At 44.7% G+C, this 17725-nt stretch overlaps 1 protein-coding gene across 1 annotated transcript in view; it reads right to left on the reverse strand.

Moving 5' to 3' along the window:
• LOC137658280 (mitochondrial glutathione transporter SLC25A40-like) overlaps positions 1–17725 on the reverse strand; it is a 71304-nt gene that overhangs the window by 15897 nt on the left and 37682 nt on the right. Inside the window, exon 2 of the mRNA XM_068392954.1 lies at positions 12902–13089. Within this exon, the coding sequence (XP_068249055.1) occupies positions 12902–13089 (188 nt within the window). The remainder of the gene's footprint in view (positions 1–12901; positions 13090–17725) is intronic.

A 17725-nucleotide genomic window follows, 5' to 3' on the forward strand; every position in this document is an offset into this window, starting at 1 on the left:
TACAGTACAGTATTCTTTAATCATTGAAATTATAAATTACTGCAAGGGGTGATACAAGAATAACTCCTATAATACACACTCTAGTTTCCTTTCATTAATAAAATCACTCGGAAGTTTAACCAAACCCCAAATTCAAAACACTTTACTCATAATACTGATCAGAAAGATTGTTTTTCATGGTAAAATAACAAATTCTGAAATAATTTGTACCTTTCCTAACTATACAAACCTGGAGTTCTTTACAGTGGAGATATATTTTGGCAACAGCTGATACCAGCCATTAGGCTTTTTACTACCCACCGCTAGTTAGCAGAGGGGACAGACCGGCCATTCTCCTCACACCCACACTAGTAACAATATGTCACTTTGAAATTGCAGGCAGGAATTCCTGAGGGATAGGAGATGAAGGAACCAGTATGTGTAGAAAGCTCCTGGTTTGTAACGTTAGGAAAAATATAAATTATTTCCAAATTGGTAATTTGTTCCAGCACTATATACAAACCATTCTGCTCTTTACAGTGGAGACTCAACATTAGGTGGGTGGAAGTCCCAAACCAAGAGACTGTCCCAGTGCTTTACATGAGCTGTTTAGAGACACCCTGTCACCTCGCTAACTTTCAAGTATGTGAGAGCCAACGGCTTGAGCAATTTGCGCAAAGGTACGAAGGTGTTAGCACTAAGCATTGTGACTTGATCAGGTAAGCAAAATATTGGAGCTAAGCTTCCTATTTAACCTAGACATTACCGGTTCCACCTCGCAAGATAGGGGACATAAATATATTCACATATAATCAATTACAAAAGGGAAAATGGTATCCACCTGCAGTCAAGAGGAGATCAGCTTGCAGCATTTCTTGGATGCTAAAACCCCAAGAGAGGGGCGAATGAAGAGGCCAGTCACTTACACATTCATTCTAGTCTTACTACCAGATAACACTACCCTCAATCGACTGCTACTTGTATTACAAAGGAGCTGAGGTTTTTCATAGCCACCATGCGACCTATCAAAAGGGTATGTAGGTTCCAGTGAATTACGTCTTGCAGATAGTGGGCTGTGAACGTAGTTTGTCGTTTCCACATGACCCCTTGTAACACTTGCATCACAGAATAGTTCCTTTTGAACTCCAGGGATGTCTTAACACCCCTAACATCATGAACTTCTGGTTGAGGGACGTCGCAAAAAGGTTGATCGTCGGCAAAACCCACAAAGCCAAGACTTTGTTGGCTATCTAATGCTTCAAAGACCACTCGGAGCCAACTACACGAGTCTTCCTGTTCAGATTGTCAGCCTGACTATTCCTTTTGCCGGGATGAAATGGGCTGACAGGGATACCAAGTTGTCTCCCATCCACCTCTTTATTTCCACAGCTAGATGGCTAAGGGGCCATGAAAAAGTACCTCCTTGTTTTTTTATGTAGGACACCATTTTGGTGTTGTTGCTCATTAGCACCATGATGTCCTGAAAGGAGGTGAAGGAATTGCTTGAGGGCCAGGAAGACTGCCCTCATTTCCATCAAGTTTATGCGGCTCTGTCGCCCTGACTCTGACCAAAGTGCTGAGGCCGTGTGGTGCAAGAGGTGATTCCCCATCTTCTTTTGATGCATCTGTAAAGAGCATCAATTTTGTGGGAGGTGAGAGAACATCTACTCCCCTGAGAAGGTTAGTGTGACACCCACCAACTCAGGTCTTTTCTTTCCTCTGGCCCTATTGGAACTACGATATTTGAAGGATCGTAGTGCTGAAACCAAAACGTCTTCAGCTGCTACTGGAGAGAGCGCGTTCGCAGACGACCTTTGAGCACCAGTCTCTCCAGGGAGGACAGGTATCCCAGTAGCCATACCCACCAATGTCCACACAGCATAGCATGTAACAGAAATGGGCGAGCTGCCTGTTTCATCCTCTCTATTCTTTCTTTTGCGAGGGAGATGAATGCCACTCTTGTGTGGACAGGTGGACACCAGGGAGAATACCCATGTAAACCCTTGAGGTGCAGTGGACAAGCTGAAGTGCAGCACCTTGAATTGGCGTATTTTCTCATTTAAGATGAATCTTAGTTACTTTATTGACAAAGGATGAATGGAGATATGGGGGTGCGAGTCTTTGTGATCATGCATTATCATGAAGTTTTCCAGTCTCTGACCATCTAGGCCATCTCCATCTTGAACGGGGTTTGTTGGACAAACTTGTTCATGGCTGAGAGGTCATAGACACGTCTCCAGCATCCAGACGCCTTAAGCCAGAGTTGACTGTAAAGGACTGGGGAGATGTCTAGGACCTCTTGGAGAGCATCCTTTCCAACAAGGTCTGGACCTTGGCCTGAAGGGCCTTTCCCTTTACAAATCCCCTCACAAAGGAACTTGACTTCGTAGGATGGAGGGTTAGAGGAGGGGGAGAAAGTGAATGGGACGAGGTATCCCACTCTGAGGAGGGAGATCAACCAAGGTTCGGCCCAGTGGAACATCCATCTCTGCCACCTGCTCTCTAGGCTTCCTTCCATTAGTGGACTGGCAGGAGGAATGATCCCCTTAGCGGGAACAGCCACACTTCCTCCCTTTGCTCCTCTACCCTTCTTGGAGACAGGATTGAAAGAGCTGCTTGGGTCCTTGCTTCTTTGTCACTGCCTGTTTGGAGGGTTGTGACCCTTTCTTATGACCCTGGCGCTTCATCAGGGACGACTGCTGCAGCGATGATGCCTAGGAGTACGGGTGAGAAGTCATTGCCCGATGGAGGAGGGCGTCCTAACTCCCCTTCTTCATCTCTGCAACTGCCTTAATGTCCACGTTGAAGAGGGAGGGGCCCTCCATCGAGGAATAGCGAAGCTTCATAGCTCCTAGCCACCTGCCTCAGGAATTATGAAACTACAGCATCTTGTTGTCTCAAAACTCAGTTGATACATTGGTTGACGATGTTGTGGACCTAGAACTCCATCGTCCTAGCACCCCAGAGAAGGAAAGCAGACATTACCTCCTTCTGATCGGTGGAGAAGTCGTAGTTCTTAAAGAGGTAACCCACAGATCCCAACCAGTAATCCAACTTGAAGCGGCTTGCAAAGAGCACTTCGTAAGCTGTTCAACCACTGAGAGAGCCACCAGGCTAGAGAACAAAGGCTGTATGCCATCAGAATGTTATGACCTGTCATTGAAAGGTTCTTCCTCCCCTGAGTTCACATCCATAGGAGCTCAAAGTGTGTCAGGATTATCATCTGTTTCCTAGCAGAGGCATGACTCTCATCTGGAAGGGGAGATTGCTTGCCCACTTCGCTAGGTGGTTGGGTGTGCGAAAACGCCCAAGACTCGTCAGCTAGACATGGATTTGCATCTCCAAACTAGTGCCCTCTGGAGAATAACACTCCTGCTTGTCCTGTCTCCCGTAAGAGAGAGGCAAGCAGCCTTCTCCTTCCCTACAAGCACAGATATTCATGTGCCAGAAGGCAAGGAAGGCTGGGCTGTTGTTGCTCACTGGAGCACAAACACAAATAACAGGTTCCCCCTCGTAAGAGATCGGAACCCTATGTAAAATTTTGAAAAAGTTTGCCTTGCAAAGTAACATGCACTTTGCAGTGTCCTACGAACATGATGGCGGGGGGTGGGAGCTGCGAGCAGCTGCCTAACCCCATCGTCGTCTAGCTTCAAAAAGCTAGAGCAAGACATAAGAGGAATCTAGCACATACTTGCGGAAGACACAGAGGGAGGGACCACTCAAGTGATGGGCACCTTCTCGCAAATGGGAAGGTAGTCTAAAGCCTGAGGCTAGATAAACCAGCCATTCCTGCAACCGGGAAGGCTTCCTAACTGTAGCTAATGAAGGGTGGCCCTCCCACAAACGGTAAAGTTGCCCAACGCCTTACCTCCGGGTTGTGCACACTGCTTCCCTTCATGGTGTTGGTTATACCCAGGTAGAAGGTCGGCATCGTGTGGCAGTGAGTCAACAGGGTCCGGACATAAATCTCCGACTGCCTACTGATAAAGGATACCCAACCGTAGGTTTATTTTTTCCACTACAGTATTCACTGCACTAGTATCCTAAAAATCCCCCATAGTAAAAAACTCCAAAACCTCTGATCACAAGCCTGAAATCTCTACACACCACATCCATCGTCTAATCATCATCTTGAAATCTTTACACAATGTCAGAAATTTTAGCATATGATAAGTGTGGAACTGCTAAGCTGCACGACAGTAAGTCTCGCTACCATCTCCGAGCTCTACAGGGAGTAAGGCGTGCTGCCAACCACCTGTTAAGTGAAACAAAAAAAAGAATAAAACATTATGAGAGGCTTGAGGCTCATTAAATAAAAGCAATGAAATGAAAAATCTTAAAGTAATTTGTATTTTTCCTAGCATACAAAAATTTAAGGTTTTTTTCACACAAACCTCTACCATTATTAGAACGAGAAGGTTGACCTCTCAGAGGAAATTCTCTTCTGCCACCATCTCGGGTCCATCCGCTGCTCAGGTCCCATAGGGACTAGTGTATCCGGGGAGGTTTGCTATGTTTCGGCGTAGCCCATTTGGCGTCGCCGTTTCGGCGTAGCCGATTCTCCATCAGAAAACTAGCAGCACTATTCGGCGTAGCCGTTTAGGCGTCAGATTGTTTCGGCGTCTTTGTTTTTGAAAGCACCCAAAGACTTATTTATTTGTTTATGTATGGAAATTTATTAAAGAAAATAATGGAATAATGTAAATAAAAATCTGTAATTGAAAAAAAAATAAAAAAATTTATTCACTTATAGTATAAAGGATCCTATTAAAACAATAATAGAATAATGCATATTGAAAACTTTAAATTGAAAATATTGTATTACAAAATTAAAACCAAGCAAAGATTTTTCAACCTTAGGAATTAATTCTTCATTTCGTAATTATGAGCAATACCCTTTAGGAAATCAGTAGGCTTTAATGACTCAACTTCCATTACTGTTTTTTTTTATTCTTTCATCAGCATCGCTATATTTCTTTAGTTTTTTGGGAGGTGGATATCCAGCAATTAATTTTCCTAGAAATGCATCACGTCCTTTCTGAACTTTCCTCAAGGCATCAATAAATTTCCAGATGGAGGGATGATGCATTCCTAGTTCGTACTGTAGACGTCGATTGGCAGCCTCAGCGTAATTGTTAGTGCGATCTTCATCCTTTACAGTGCGTTCATAAAGGTTCCATATCCCGGGAGCAAACATAGGGTTTATTCTAGCATTTCGTCGCCTATTTTGTCGTTCAATATAAGTGTCTTCAAACTAATGGAACAAGGTTATTAGTTCGTCTGGAAGACCTGCTACTAGTGTATCCATGTATTCGTCCATCTTTTCTAATGGAACAAAGGCAAGTGCTATAATCATTTTAGCCCACAAGGCAAATAGATAATTATACTTTACCAAAGAAGTTATTTGATTAGTGATATATATATATATACTGTATATATATATATATATATATATATATATATATATATTACAAAATAATAGTTGACGGCCAACAGTCTCTCCGCCGAAAAATTCTGATGCCGAATCGGCTAAGCCTAACTGGCCACGCCGAAACGGCGACGCCAAATGGGCTACGCCGAAACGTCTCATTCCCATCCGGGGATTTCAGCGGGCCCTGAAAAGATCAAATTCGTAGGGGGCCGTTGCAAAATAGACAGGTCAGGGATGTCAGATGACCTATGAAACGTAATCACCATTGGGCTGGGAGAAACTCTCGGAGGAAGGGGTTTACCAATTTCCTCAGCCTCTCGATTCTGTTGTCTGATGGAAAGACTTTCTGTAGGCTGGTGTCGATGATCATTCCAAGGTATACAAGTCTGTGTGATGGAAGAAGGGATGACTTCTTGAGATATATCATGGTAACCACATTGCGATAAAATTCAAGTACAGTGGAACCTCTACATACGATTGCCTTTACATACGATTGTTCCAACATCCAAAGTAAAATTCGATCAAATTTTTGTCTTGACACCCGAAGTCATGCTCCAGCATCCGATGTAGATCTTGTTTATGCCGGTAGACGGCAGCACGTCGGAGGGACGCCATTGAGCGTCGAGTTGATCTGTTCTCTGTTCTTGTGTGGCTGTCCTCTGTTCGGTCTGTTATTAACAGTGCTTATTATCTTCCTTTTCTCACGTTTCCTTTTTTATTTTACAGTACCTATAATCATGGTGCCTAAGAAGCTAAGTTTCAGTACAGGTATGAGTATTGGTGAGAAAAGGAAGAAGGCAATTTTTTCATTAGAATTGAAGCAAGAAATTATAGAAAAACATAAGAGCATTGTGCATGTGAGTGATCTGGCTAAACAATATGGCCAGAATATGTCTACGATCTCGACGATCATCAAGCAGAAGGCAGCCATTAAAACAATCAAACCATCGAAGGGGATCACCATTATTTCAAAACATTGTAGCCCTACCCTGGAAGAGATGGAACGCCTTTTTTTGATAGGGCTAAAGGACAAGGAGATTGTTGGAGATACGATCACTAAAATGATCATTTGTGAGAAGGGTCAGCGTGATGTACAGAAAGAAAGAAAGAAAGTGAAGCAAAGAAAACTAAGATAGCATTAACAAGCTCTTTTAAAAAAGTCCTCTCTCTATTTCTGTTTCTCTCTAAACATAGCATTAACATGCTCTTTAAATAAATATTCTCTCTCTCTCTCTCTCTCTTGTTCTTCTTCGCTGTTGGTGTGTTAGAGATACTTATTAATTTTTATTTTGAGAGAGAGAGAGAGAGAGAGAGAGAGAGAGAGAGAGAGAGAGAGAGAGAGAGAGAGAGAGAGAGAGAGAGAAAACAAAAATGTGTTTAGATTACATGTGATTTTTAACAGCGTCAACGAGTTGAAAGACAATTAAATGTAACCAAGAGAGTAATATGAGCGAATCTGAATTCCTTTATTAACTAAAACAAATATAGATACAAACACACTCGTATGCGCATGCACAAACACACACACAGGTGTAGGAATTGCTACGCAGTAGGAGACAGACGGTCGGGGAGGAGGTAGAGATGGTGACTGGGATAACATACCGTAACTTATCACTGAAAGTGATGAAAATTAAAAATCAAAAAGAAAAAAAAATGTAAAAAATATGAAATATATATATAAAAAAATATAAGCTAAGTTAGGTTAAAGTTTCCGTAGTGTAAGTTAGAGTAAGTTACGGTACGTTATCACAGTCACCATCTCGACCTCCTCGCCGACCGTCTGTCTCCTACTGCATAGAAATTCCTACACCTGTGTGTGTGTGTTTGTGCATACACACACGAGTGTGTTTGTATCTCTCTGTTTTAGTTAATAGAGGAATTCAGATTCGCTGACATTACTTTTTTAGTTACATTTAATTCTTTCAACTCATGACGCTGTTAAAAATCATATGTACTCTAAACACATACTGTATTTTTTAATCTTTCCCTCTCTCTCTCTCTCTCAGAAAAAATTAATAGACGTATCTAACACTCTAACAGTGAAGAAGAACAAAAAAAAGAGAGAGAGAGAGAGAGAGAGAGAGAGAGAGAGAGAGAGAGAGAGAGAGAGAGAGAGAGAGAGAGAGAGAGAGAGAGAGAAAAATTATTTAAAGAGCATGTTAATGCTTTGTTAAGAGAGAAACAGAAATAGAGAGAGGACTTTTTTAAAGTCACCATCTCTAACTTCTCGCTGATCATCCATCTCCTGTGTAGCAATTCCTACACTGGCATTGGCCTGTCTCTAAGGTAAAGTGATAATAAAAACACATTTTTTATTTATTATTTCTTTATAATTTTTTTTTTTACACCTTTCCTTCATATTATGCAATTGTGTTATTGTTATGTATAATTATATGTAGTAATTTATTAAGGAGTTATCATAGGTTTTAGGGCTGTGGAATGAATTATACAAATTACAGTGTATTCTTATGGGAATATTTGCTCAAACATACGACTGTTTTAACATACGAAGCAGTTCCTGGAATGAATTAAGATTGTATGTAGAGGTTCCACTGTACAGTGTACAGTACTGTCTCGTTGCTGAAGAAGGGTATCCACCAAGTCTGCAAGAATCTGCCAGTTGTCTAGGTATCTTAGGAGACAGATGCCAATCCTTTGGGGCCAGGTTGACACTAGGGGGAAAACTCTCATGAAAACCTGAGGTGCTGTTGAAAGACCAAAGCACAGCACTTTGAACCGGTACAGTATTGCCTGTTGTTGTGGATGATCCTTTGATACTTCCTTGATGAAGGATGGTCTGGGATCCACAAGCATGCATCTTTGAGGTACAGTGTGCACATGAAGTCCTGTGGTCTTAATGCTTATCTGACCGTGTCTGCCGTCTCCATGGTGAACGGAGTTTGCAGCACAAACTTGTTCACGGCTGTGAGGTTGATGATGGGTCTCCAGCCTCCAGATGCTTTTTTCACAAGATAGAGTCGACTGAAGAAGCTTGGGGATCTGTCGAGGACCTCTTGGAGGGCGCCCTTCTCCAACATGGTCTGGACTTCAGTGTGGAGGCCCAGCTCCTTCACAGATCCCTTTGTGTAAGAGCTCGATGAAACTGGACTCTTGAGTCATCAGACGGAGTGATAGCATGAATGAGATGCGATACCCTCAACAAATTACAGAGATTGTCCAGGGTTCAGCCCCTTGCTACAGCCACCTCTGCCATCGGTGTTGCAGGCATCCCCCCCACTGGTGGACGTGGGAGGATCGCCCTTCCTAGCGGAAGTGGCCTCAACCGCTACCTCTACTTCCTTGATTCGACTTGGTACCCTTTTGGTCCCTGGTAGGAGAGGGCTTCTTAGACGAGCTTTTAGCTGTGCTGGTGTTCTTGCTGTTACGGCTTCCGCAAAAGCAAGCTGCCCTTTAGGGCCTGGAGGTCATGGCCCTGTGGAGGATTGAGTCCTGGTTGGACTTTCTCCATCGGTCATCCACTCGCTTGATGTCCTCTGTACTGAACAGAGAGGGTCCTTCTATCGTAGATTTCCTCAGCCTAGTCACCTCTGATTTAGGAACCTGTTGATAAAATTGCTCTATCACCGAGTCCCTTCGCCTAAGAATTAGATTTTCCCTCAGGTTTACTACCTAATGGGAGAGGAACTCCAAGGTTCGGGTACACAATAACACAATAGTTACTAGTGACTTCCTCGGGATCCCTTTGGAGCAATACTCGGTTCTAATGAGGTGTCCAACAAACCCCAACCATACATCCAGCTACGATGTTGCCTGTATGGCAAACATCGCGACCTTCTCCATGTTGAGAGCATCTGCAGCCGAGAAGGTGACCGGAGGACTGGAAAGTCTGTTACAAGGGACCCCTCTTGTCAGGGCTTCAATAGCAGGATCTAGTGGTAGAGATGAGAATATCTCGTCCAAGACCTCATAATACCTCTTCTGCTGGATGAAAGGAGGTGGTTGAGGAGGTGCCTGCACAAAGAGAGTTAGTCGTCCCTGCTATCTAAGCGAAGGTCTTCTTCCTGGACCCTTTCAATCCCTGGACCAAGGAGAAGCTGCGCTGGCCTTCCGAGGTCGCTGGGTACGGTAAAATATGGTCCAGAATGGTGTCTTTGCCCTCTTAACCCTTTTACCCCCAGGCTTTTTGGAAATTTCCAACCCTTAACCCCCAAGGTGTTATTTTTTCCCCAGCACATTTTGCAGTATATTTTTTTTAAATTGCTCTAACAGCCTTAATTTTTGTCATAGAGAGGTCAGGTTGGTCTCATTCTCTTGGAAAATGCCTGAATTTTTTCAAAAAATTATCAAAAATATGAAAACAAAAATTTTTATAGCATTTTTTTGCAAGGACGTACCGGTACGTCCATGGGGGTAAAGGGATGAGTTTTGTGAAACGTACCAGTACGTCCTTTGGGGGTAAAAGGGTTAAGAGACAAAGGCCGAGTCATCTAGGCCCTTAACGGCCCTCATACAAGCCAAGACCTACCAAAAGGTGTAATCAGACTCTTTCTCCTACGCTTCGGTGTATTTCGGACTAGCTGGTCTAGGAGATGGGAGAGTCCTGATCATCATCCAACAAAGAGCTCTCATCCATAGGAGCCCGGGATGAGTCGTAGTCGTCATCATACCCAGATGTAGGAAATTCTCCTGAAGACGTTACTGCCGCTGAAGGTGCTGCCTCCCGAGTCTTCTCCTGGTTCTGCTGGGAAGACCTAACTGAGGTGATTTTAGGAATCGTCTTTGAATCCCTGCTCTCCCTTTAGGCAGGAAGGAACTTCTCTAGCAGGGAAGGTCTGAGTCCTCCTTTGGTCTCCTGGACTGAGGAACCTCCTTTGGAGCTGACTGGGGCTGGTTCAAAGAAGTAAAAGTGATGCACTGCTCCGGAGGAACCACCTCGATGTGGGAGAGGTGGTACAACAATGTTAGGGACATTTCTCCAGGGGATCGAGAACCTAGGCTTAAACAGGGGTGAAGGTTGTCAACTGTGGGAGGAGTAGGGTTCTTCTGTCTCCTCCTCTTCTTCGTAATCATGACCGGAGTCATGCGGAGAAATCTTACTGTACCACCTCCCTTGTGCCTGTAGGAGCCTGCAACCTGGATCTGATCAGAGAGGCTAACATTTGATGCTGGTGCCTGGCAGCCTCTGCTACTGTAGATTTATGGCTAGGGTTGACGAGAGGGGAAGAGGCCCTTGACGAGATTGACTTCTCCAACAAGATCCTAGGTGTACTCACGGATGCTGCTGATGACTGCTTCCCTGAGGTCACAGTGCCAGATACTGCCACAGACTCACCACCTTCACCAAGGTGTTAAACCAAGGAACATCCTTCTTGAAGGCTGGGAAGAGGGCTTCTCACTGGATACATCACGAGATGGTGAGGGCTTCCCAGGAGAATTGGATTTCGGCACCTATAAAGTTTGAGAGAGGTTGATTATCTGTTGTATAGGGACTGGCATGGCCTGTTGCTCTGGCTTGGAAGAGAGAGTTGGAGAACATATGGGAGAGGGCTCTGGAACACATGTTAAACTCTTCGGGGCGACTACGAAAGGTACCATTCGGCTACGTTCTGCAGGTCGGTTCCTCGCTGCTGGACTGGTGCGTGGTGCTTGACGCTCACGCTCTATCGGCTGGGTGTGCGTTGATGGAAGGCGACGGGTAGAGGTGTCGCTACGCACTGTTGTGCACTCATAAGCTGATGAAGAGCATGCGGGAGCTGGATTGCGAGCTGAACCTGAAGGTTTGGGTGAGTGTGCGTCAAGCCCAAGTGCATGGCGAGCTGCAGCAGGATCTGGGCAAGCAAGCAACTGGAATGCATGATGAACGCTCATGCATGGAATGTAGATCACGTTTAAGGATCCTAGGCCTGGAAGAATCACAAGAAGTGGAGCGATCGTAAGGAGTGGTGACATGCTGGCTAAGGACTTGCGAGAAGAGGGATGGTCTCATTAGTGACGATCATTCTGGTAGCTTGTAGCCTTGGAACGCACTGAAATGTGGTGACGTGCAGTGAACTGCTCACTCGCTGATGCAGGGTGACGAGAGGGAGCTACTTCATACACTGAAGCTCTCCTGGATAACAAGATGTCCTACGATACTGATGGTCATCATTGGATCTCATTCTATCTGCGCTGACAAGCGAGGGAGGAGAGCACCGGGTAGCGGGGCTCGCTCAGCGCTCCGGCCAGGAAGGCAAAGTGGACTGGAAACCCTTAGGAAAAATGCAAGCACTCCAGGTCTCTGGAACAGGAACAGGTGAGGCTAGCGAGTGTAAAACTCGCAGGGGGCGAGCAAATTCCACAGGGGAACCACGTTCTGACGGGCTGGAAAAGGGCGGAGGCGAAGTCGAGCACCGTCTATAAGATCCATGAGGCCGAGACCAATCCGGAGAGGACTTAACCTATGAACGGGAAAGGTGACCACAAAGAGGAACAGGAACGTGCCTTAAACTTTGCCTCCCTTCCGCAGTCTGAGCGTACTCAGGACGAGAAGAATCACAGTCGTTGGTGGCAGGAGCTGCAGCACATGAAGGTAGACAACTCAGAACTGGAATGCAGCGCTGGCAGCAGAAACAGGGAAATTCTCCGACACGAAGCCTTCGAAGTCCTTAGGAGGAGGATCCGACTCCACCTACGAGGAAGCCAGTGTTCGCTTCCTCTCAGCTCCCACTACAGCAACTGTGCAAGACCTTCCTTTGATAGGGGACCAGCAACACCAAGTGAAGGCCAGATCTGTAACAAATCATCAAATGAAAAGGACTCCCTGCAGGGGAGGGGGCGCAGCTTCGCTATGGGAAACGACAATGTCCTTCGAACCTAAGGGTTGTCCTAGAATGAAATGGTCCACACTCCTGTTCAATCAATCCCCTGGGGAGACTGAGCGAGAAAGAGCTTCGGGAAGAGATCAAGGAGTTAAAGAAGTCCAAAGTTACTTCGACTTCGAGGATGACCACTCACGACACTCCTCACAAGTGTCATCCTGCATACATGGTCGTCCTAGACAGGACGGACACAACGAACGAGAGTCAGTCTCAAATGCGGACATGAAGGTGCTGCATTTGGGCCTTTCAGGTCCTGGACAAGTTCACACGATGACCATAGAGAAGCCAAAATTACTCCCTAAAAGAAACAGAATGGAAAATAATTAGTCAAAATGGCCGTCAAGGTTGGGGGACAGAAAGAGACAACGTCCCCTCTCAGCAAAGCCAAAAGTAAATGTGAAGAGACAACCCCCCAACCCCACCAACTAGTGGTGGGGTAGTTACACCTTGCTAAAAGTCTTACAGCTAGTCTTCCAGGTTCGCCGAAAGTATATCCCTAATAAAGAGCGAAAGTATTTGTATTTAGTTCTGGAACAACTAGACATTCACTGTTCGAGGAAGTTTTCACAGTCACATAAAATATAACTGTTATTCTTGACATACGTCCTATGCATACAGACTATATATCAGAGATGTCATGAGATCAGAATACAGAAACTAACTTATATCTTACCAGAGTTCCATTTAGGTGAACAGGAACTGGTCTGTTGTACCAAGGTCCATGCTCCCCATTTGTACATATTGCTCTGGCACAATTACAAATGTGGTCCATAAGGCCATTGCAGTAAAGGAAACATGTTCTTTTCAGTTCTGCCCTCTGCTGGGCTTGAAGACGTACCTTCACCACATCAAACGGCGTCACTGAAAATTAAGTAATTATTAGTGTTTGATGACCTGACTTTCATTACCATTACGATAAAAACTACAAATTTAATATGAAAAATTTGAAAGTAATTTGTATTTTTCCTAACGTAACAAACCTTTAGATATTTAATAGGAATTATCTTTCGGCGGAGCTGGAAGACTAACCATTAACTCTTTATTGTGAGGGGGGTACCCAGGGTGGAGGGGATACCTGGGATAACCATTTACCCCCAACTCATTTAAACAGCATTGGTATTTCACTACTTTTGATTGCACGCAGGAAAAATGGGGGGCAGGTGATGGCGGGACAATTTGATTAAATAGCTAAAAGTTTGTTCGTTAGGAAAAATAACATTGGCCAGGGCACCATCCACCCGTTATGATACTACCACTAGAGAGTTATTGGATCCTTTGTCCAGACAGTAATCCTTTGTCCAGACAGTACTACATTGGATCCTTCTCTTTGGCTACGGCTTATTTTTTCCTGGCCTATTCTATACACATTCTCCTACGTCCTCATACCCCTATCAAAACTGAGATTACCAAACAATTCTTCTCTTTAAAAGTTCGGTGGATACTTTATTCTTGGTAAGGGTATATAAGACTCTTTAGCTATGGTAAGCAGCTCTTCTAGGAGAAGGACACTCTAAAATCAACCCATTGTTCTCTAGTCTTGGGTAGTGCCACAGCCTCTGTACCATGGTCTTCCACTGTCTTGGGGTAGAGTTTTCTTGCTTAAGGGTACACTTGTACACACTATTCAATGTTATTTCTCTTCCTCTTGTTATTTTGAAGTTTTTATAGTTTTACATGAAAGATTTATTTTAATGTTATTATTCTTAAACATTCCTTGTAGTTTGTTTCCTTTCCTCACTGGGCTATTTACCCTGTTGGAGCCCTTGGGCTTATAGCATCCTGCTTTTCCAATTGGGGTTGTAGCTTAGCAAGTATGATATTTTCATAATATGATATTTTGATTATAAAATAAATTTTTGAATATACTTACCCGGTGAATATATAATAGCTGACGTCTCTGACGGCTCGACAGATTCCAAAAACTCGCGAGCGATCGCCGTGAAGGTTGCGGGTGTGCCCACCAGCGCCGACTATCGGCCAGATACCGCATATACTTGTAAACATCTCCAGTTCTTCTCAGTCCCTTAGGTCTCTATCGGGGAGGAAGGGAGGGCCTTTAATCTATATATTCACCGGGTAAGTATATTCAAAAATTTATTTTATAATCAAAATATCATTTTTAAATATTAAACTTAGCCGGTGAATATATAATAGCTGATTCACACCCATGGTGGTGGGTAGAGACCAGTAATAATACAATAAAGGCGTATATGCTCAAGAGTTTTTGACAATTATTCAAAAAACAGACTTAAGTATAGGTACCTGGTAAGGAAGCAGACTCTGATTATTACTCTGCCTCATTAGTCCGCTTTCCTCACGAAGCCCAGCCATCCTCTCAGGATGCTGAAAGACTCCCAGGAGCTGTTATATCCAGGCCGAACACCCCTATAACAGGACCTCATCAATACCCTTAATCTGGGCGCTCTCAAGAAACAACATTTGACCACCCGTCAAATCAAAAAGGATGCGAAAGACTTCCTAGTCTTCCGTACAACCCAAGACAAGATTAAAAACATTTCAAGAGAAGATTAAAAGGATATTGGGATTAAGGGAATGTAGTGGTAGAACCCTCACCCACTACTGCACTCGCTGCAACGAATGGACCCAGGGTGTAGCAGTCCTCATAAAGAGTCTGGACGTCTTTTAAGTAAAATGAAGCGAACACCGACTTGCTCCTCCAAAAGGTCGCGTCCATAATACTTCGAAGAGACCTGTTTTGCTTAAAGGCACCGAAGTCGCTATCGCTCTCACTTCGTTCGTCTTGACCTTAAGCAAACAACGATCTTTCTCAATTAAATGAGAATGTGCCTCCCGGATTAAAAGTCTAATAAAGTACGATAACGCATTTTTAGACATGGGCAATGAGGGCTTCTTAATGGAGCACCATAAGGCCTCAGAACCACCTCGTAATGGTTTAGTTCGAGCTAAGTAAAACTTAAGAGCTCTAACGGGGCACAGCACTCTTTCAACTTCGTTACCTACGATTTCTGACAGACTAGGTATTTCAAAAGATTTAGGCCAAGGACGAGAAGGCAGTTCGTTCTTGGCCAAAAAACCAAGTGGAAGCGAACATGTAGCTTTATTTGTAGAGAAGCCGATGTTCTTACTAAAAGCATGGATCTCACTGACCCTTTTAGCCGAAGCCAAGCACACCAAAAAAAAAGCGTTTTGAGGGTGAGATCCTTCAGGGAGGCTGAATGCAATGGCTCAAACCTGTCTGACATTAGGAACCTTAGGACCACGTCTAAGTTCCAAGCGGGAGTTGACATATGACGCTCCTTAGAGGTCTCGAAGGACTTAAGGAGATCTTGGAGATCCTTGTTATTTGACAGATCCAAGCCTCTATGTCTGAAAACAGACGCCAACATGCTCCTGTAGCCTTTAATAGTGGGAGCAGAGAGGGAGCGAACATTTCTCAGATGCAGGAGAAAGTCTGCAATTTGGGCTACAGAGGTACTGGAAGAGGAAAATAGAGGAGGACTTGTACCATTCTCTAAATACCTCCCATTTCGACTGATAGATCCTGATGGTAGAGGATCTTCTAGCCCTCGCGATCGCTCTAGCTGCCTCCTTCGAAAACCCTCGAGCTCAAAAGAGTCTTTCGATAGACTGAAGGCAGTAAGACGAAGCGTGGGGAGGCTTTGATAAAATCTCTTTACGTGAGGCTGTCGCAAGAGATCCATCCGTAACGGCAGACTTCTTGGAACATCTACCAGCCATAGAAGTACCTCTGTGAACCACTCTCTCGCGGGCCAGAGTGGAGCAACCAATGTCAACCTGGTCCCTTCGTGAGAGGTGAACTTCTGCAGCACCTTGTTTAGGATCTTGAAAGGTGGAAAGGCATAAACGTCCAGGTGAGACCAGTCCAGCAGGAAAGCGTCTATGTGGGCTGCCTCTGGATCTGGAACTGGAAAGCAGTAAGTCGAGAGCCTCTTTGTCAGAGAAGTCGCAAAAAGATCTATGGTGGGTTGACCCCATGTCATCCATAGCTTCCCGCACACAGTCTTATGCAACGTCCACTCCATGGAGATGACTTGTCCTCTTCTGCTGAGGCAGTCCGCCAAGACATTCATTTTTCCTTGCACAAATCTTGCCAAAGGAGAGATGTTACTTGCCTTAAATGGAGTTCCTTCTGATCCGTGGAACAAAGACCCGAGCATTCCAGACTGTCCAGTGGAGCTCCCTAACCCAAAACCGAAGCATCTGAATACAACACATGGTTTGGGTTCTTGATCGCAAGAGAAAGACCTTCTCGAAGTCTGATGTTGCTGTCCCACCAAGTCAGACATGTCTAGACTGGGTTGGAGATTGGGAAAGAGATACTCTCTAAGCCCTTCTCCTTGTTCCAATGGTTTAGGTGAAATTGGAGAGGGCATAGGTTGAGTCTCCTCAGAGAGATAAACTACTCCAGCGATGAAAGAGTTCCCACGAGACTAGTTCAAACTCTTACAGAGCAACTGTTTTCCTCTTGCAAGTGAAGGACTTTTAACAGAGCTTGTTCCATTCTTGTGGGAGACGAAAAGGCCCGAAAAATCCGACACTGTATCTCCATTCCCAAATAAAGAATAGTCTGGGATGGGGTACTGTAAGTTACGATTTCTCTACGTTCACTATGAGACCTAGCTCCTTGGTTAGGTCTAATATCCATTAGAGGCTCTCCAGACAGTGATATAATGACGCCCTGATTAGCCAGTCGTCAAAATAAAGGGAGGCTCTGAATCCTCAAAAAATGTAGAAAGCTTGCTACATTTTGCAAGGGCCTTGTAAAAACAAGAGGAGCGGGAATGAAGCCGAAGTACAGTGCTCGACATTGGTACATTACTTTCCCGTCCACAAACCTCAGATGTTGTTGAAAGTTTGGATGAATCGGGATGTGGAAGTATGCATCCTGAAGGTCGAGAGAGACCATCCAGTCGCCTTCCCTTACTGCTGCCAAGACAGATTTGGTAGTCTTCATCGTGAACTTTGTCTTGACAATGAACACATTGAGCGCACTTACATCTTAAGTACTCCTGCAGTGAACGTGGCTGCCAGATCATTGGAGCCATCCCTGATAGCCTTGTTCCTACAGTGAACGTGGCTGTCAGATCATTGGAGCCATCCCTGATAGCCCTGTTCATGCATGACATAATTGTACAGCAAAACACTGACAGCTGGAGAGACCTTCTGACTTAAGGCTCCCAGGGACCAACCAACAAATAAAAACTTCAAACGCTCGAAAAAACTCCTAACAGGAGATGGTCTAGCTCTGAAGCCGACCATAAAATCTTGGAGCATCTCATGGCCAGGCGACGGGGAGAGTCTATGAGGCTTGAGAAGTCTCCCTGGGCAGAGGCAGGAACTCCCAAGCCGAGAACTTCTCCCGTGTCATACCAGACGCTCGCTCTAGAAGCCAGTTTAAAAGGAGGGAAAGCAAAGGCTGTCTCCCCCAAACTCCTCCTGGTGATCAACCAGTCGCCTAGCAAACGTAAAGCTCTCTTAGAAGAGCGAGAGAGCA

Source organism: Palaemon carinicauda, chromosome 19, assembly GCF_036898095.1.
Source record: "Palaemon carinicauda isolate YSFRI2023 chromosome 19, ASM3689809v2, whole genome shotgun sequence".
NCBI classification, from domain to species: domain Eukaryota; kingdom Metazoa; phylum Arthropoda; class Malacostraca; order Decapoda; family Palaemonidae; genus Palaemon; species Palaemon carinicauda.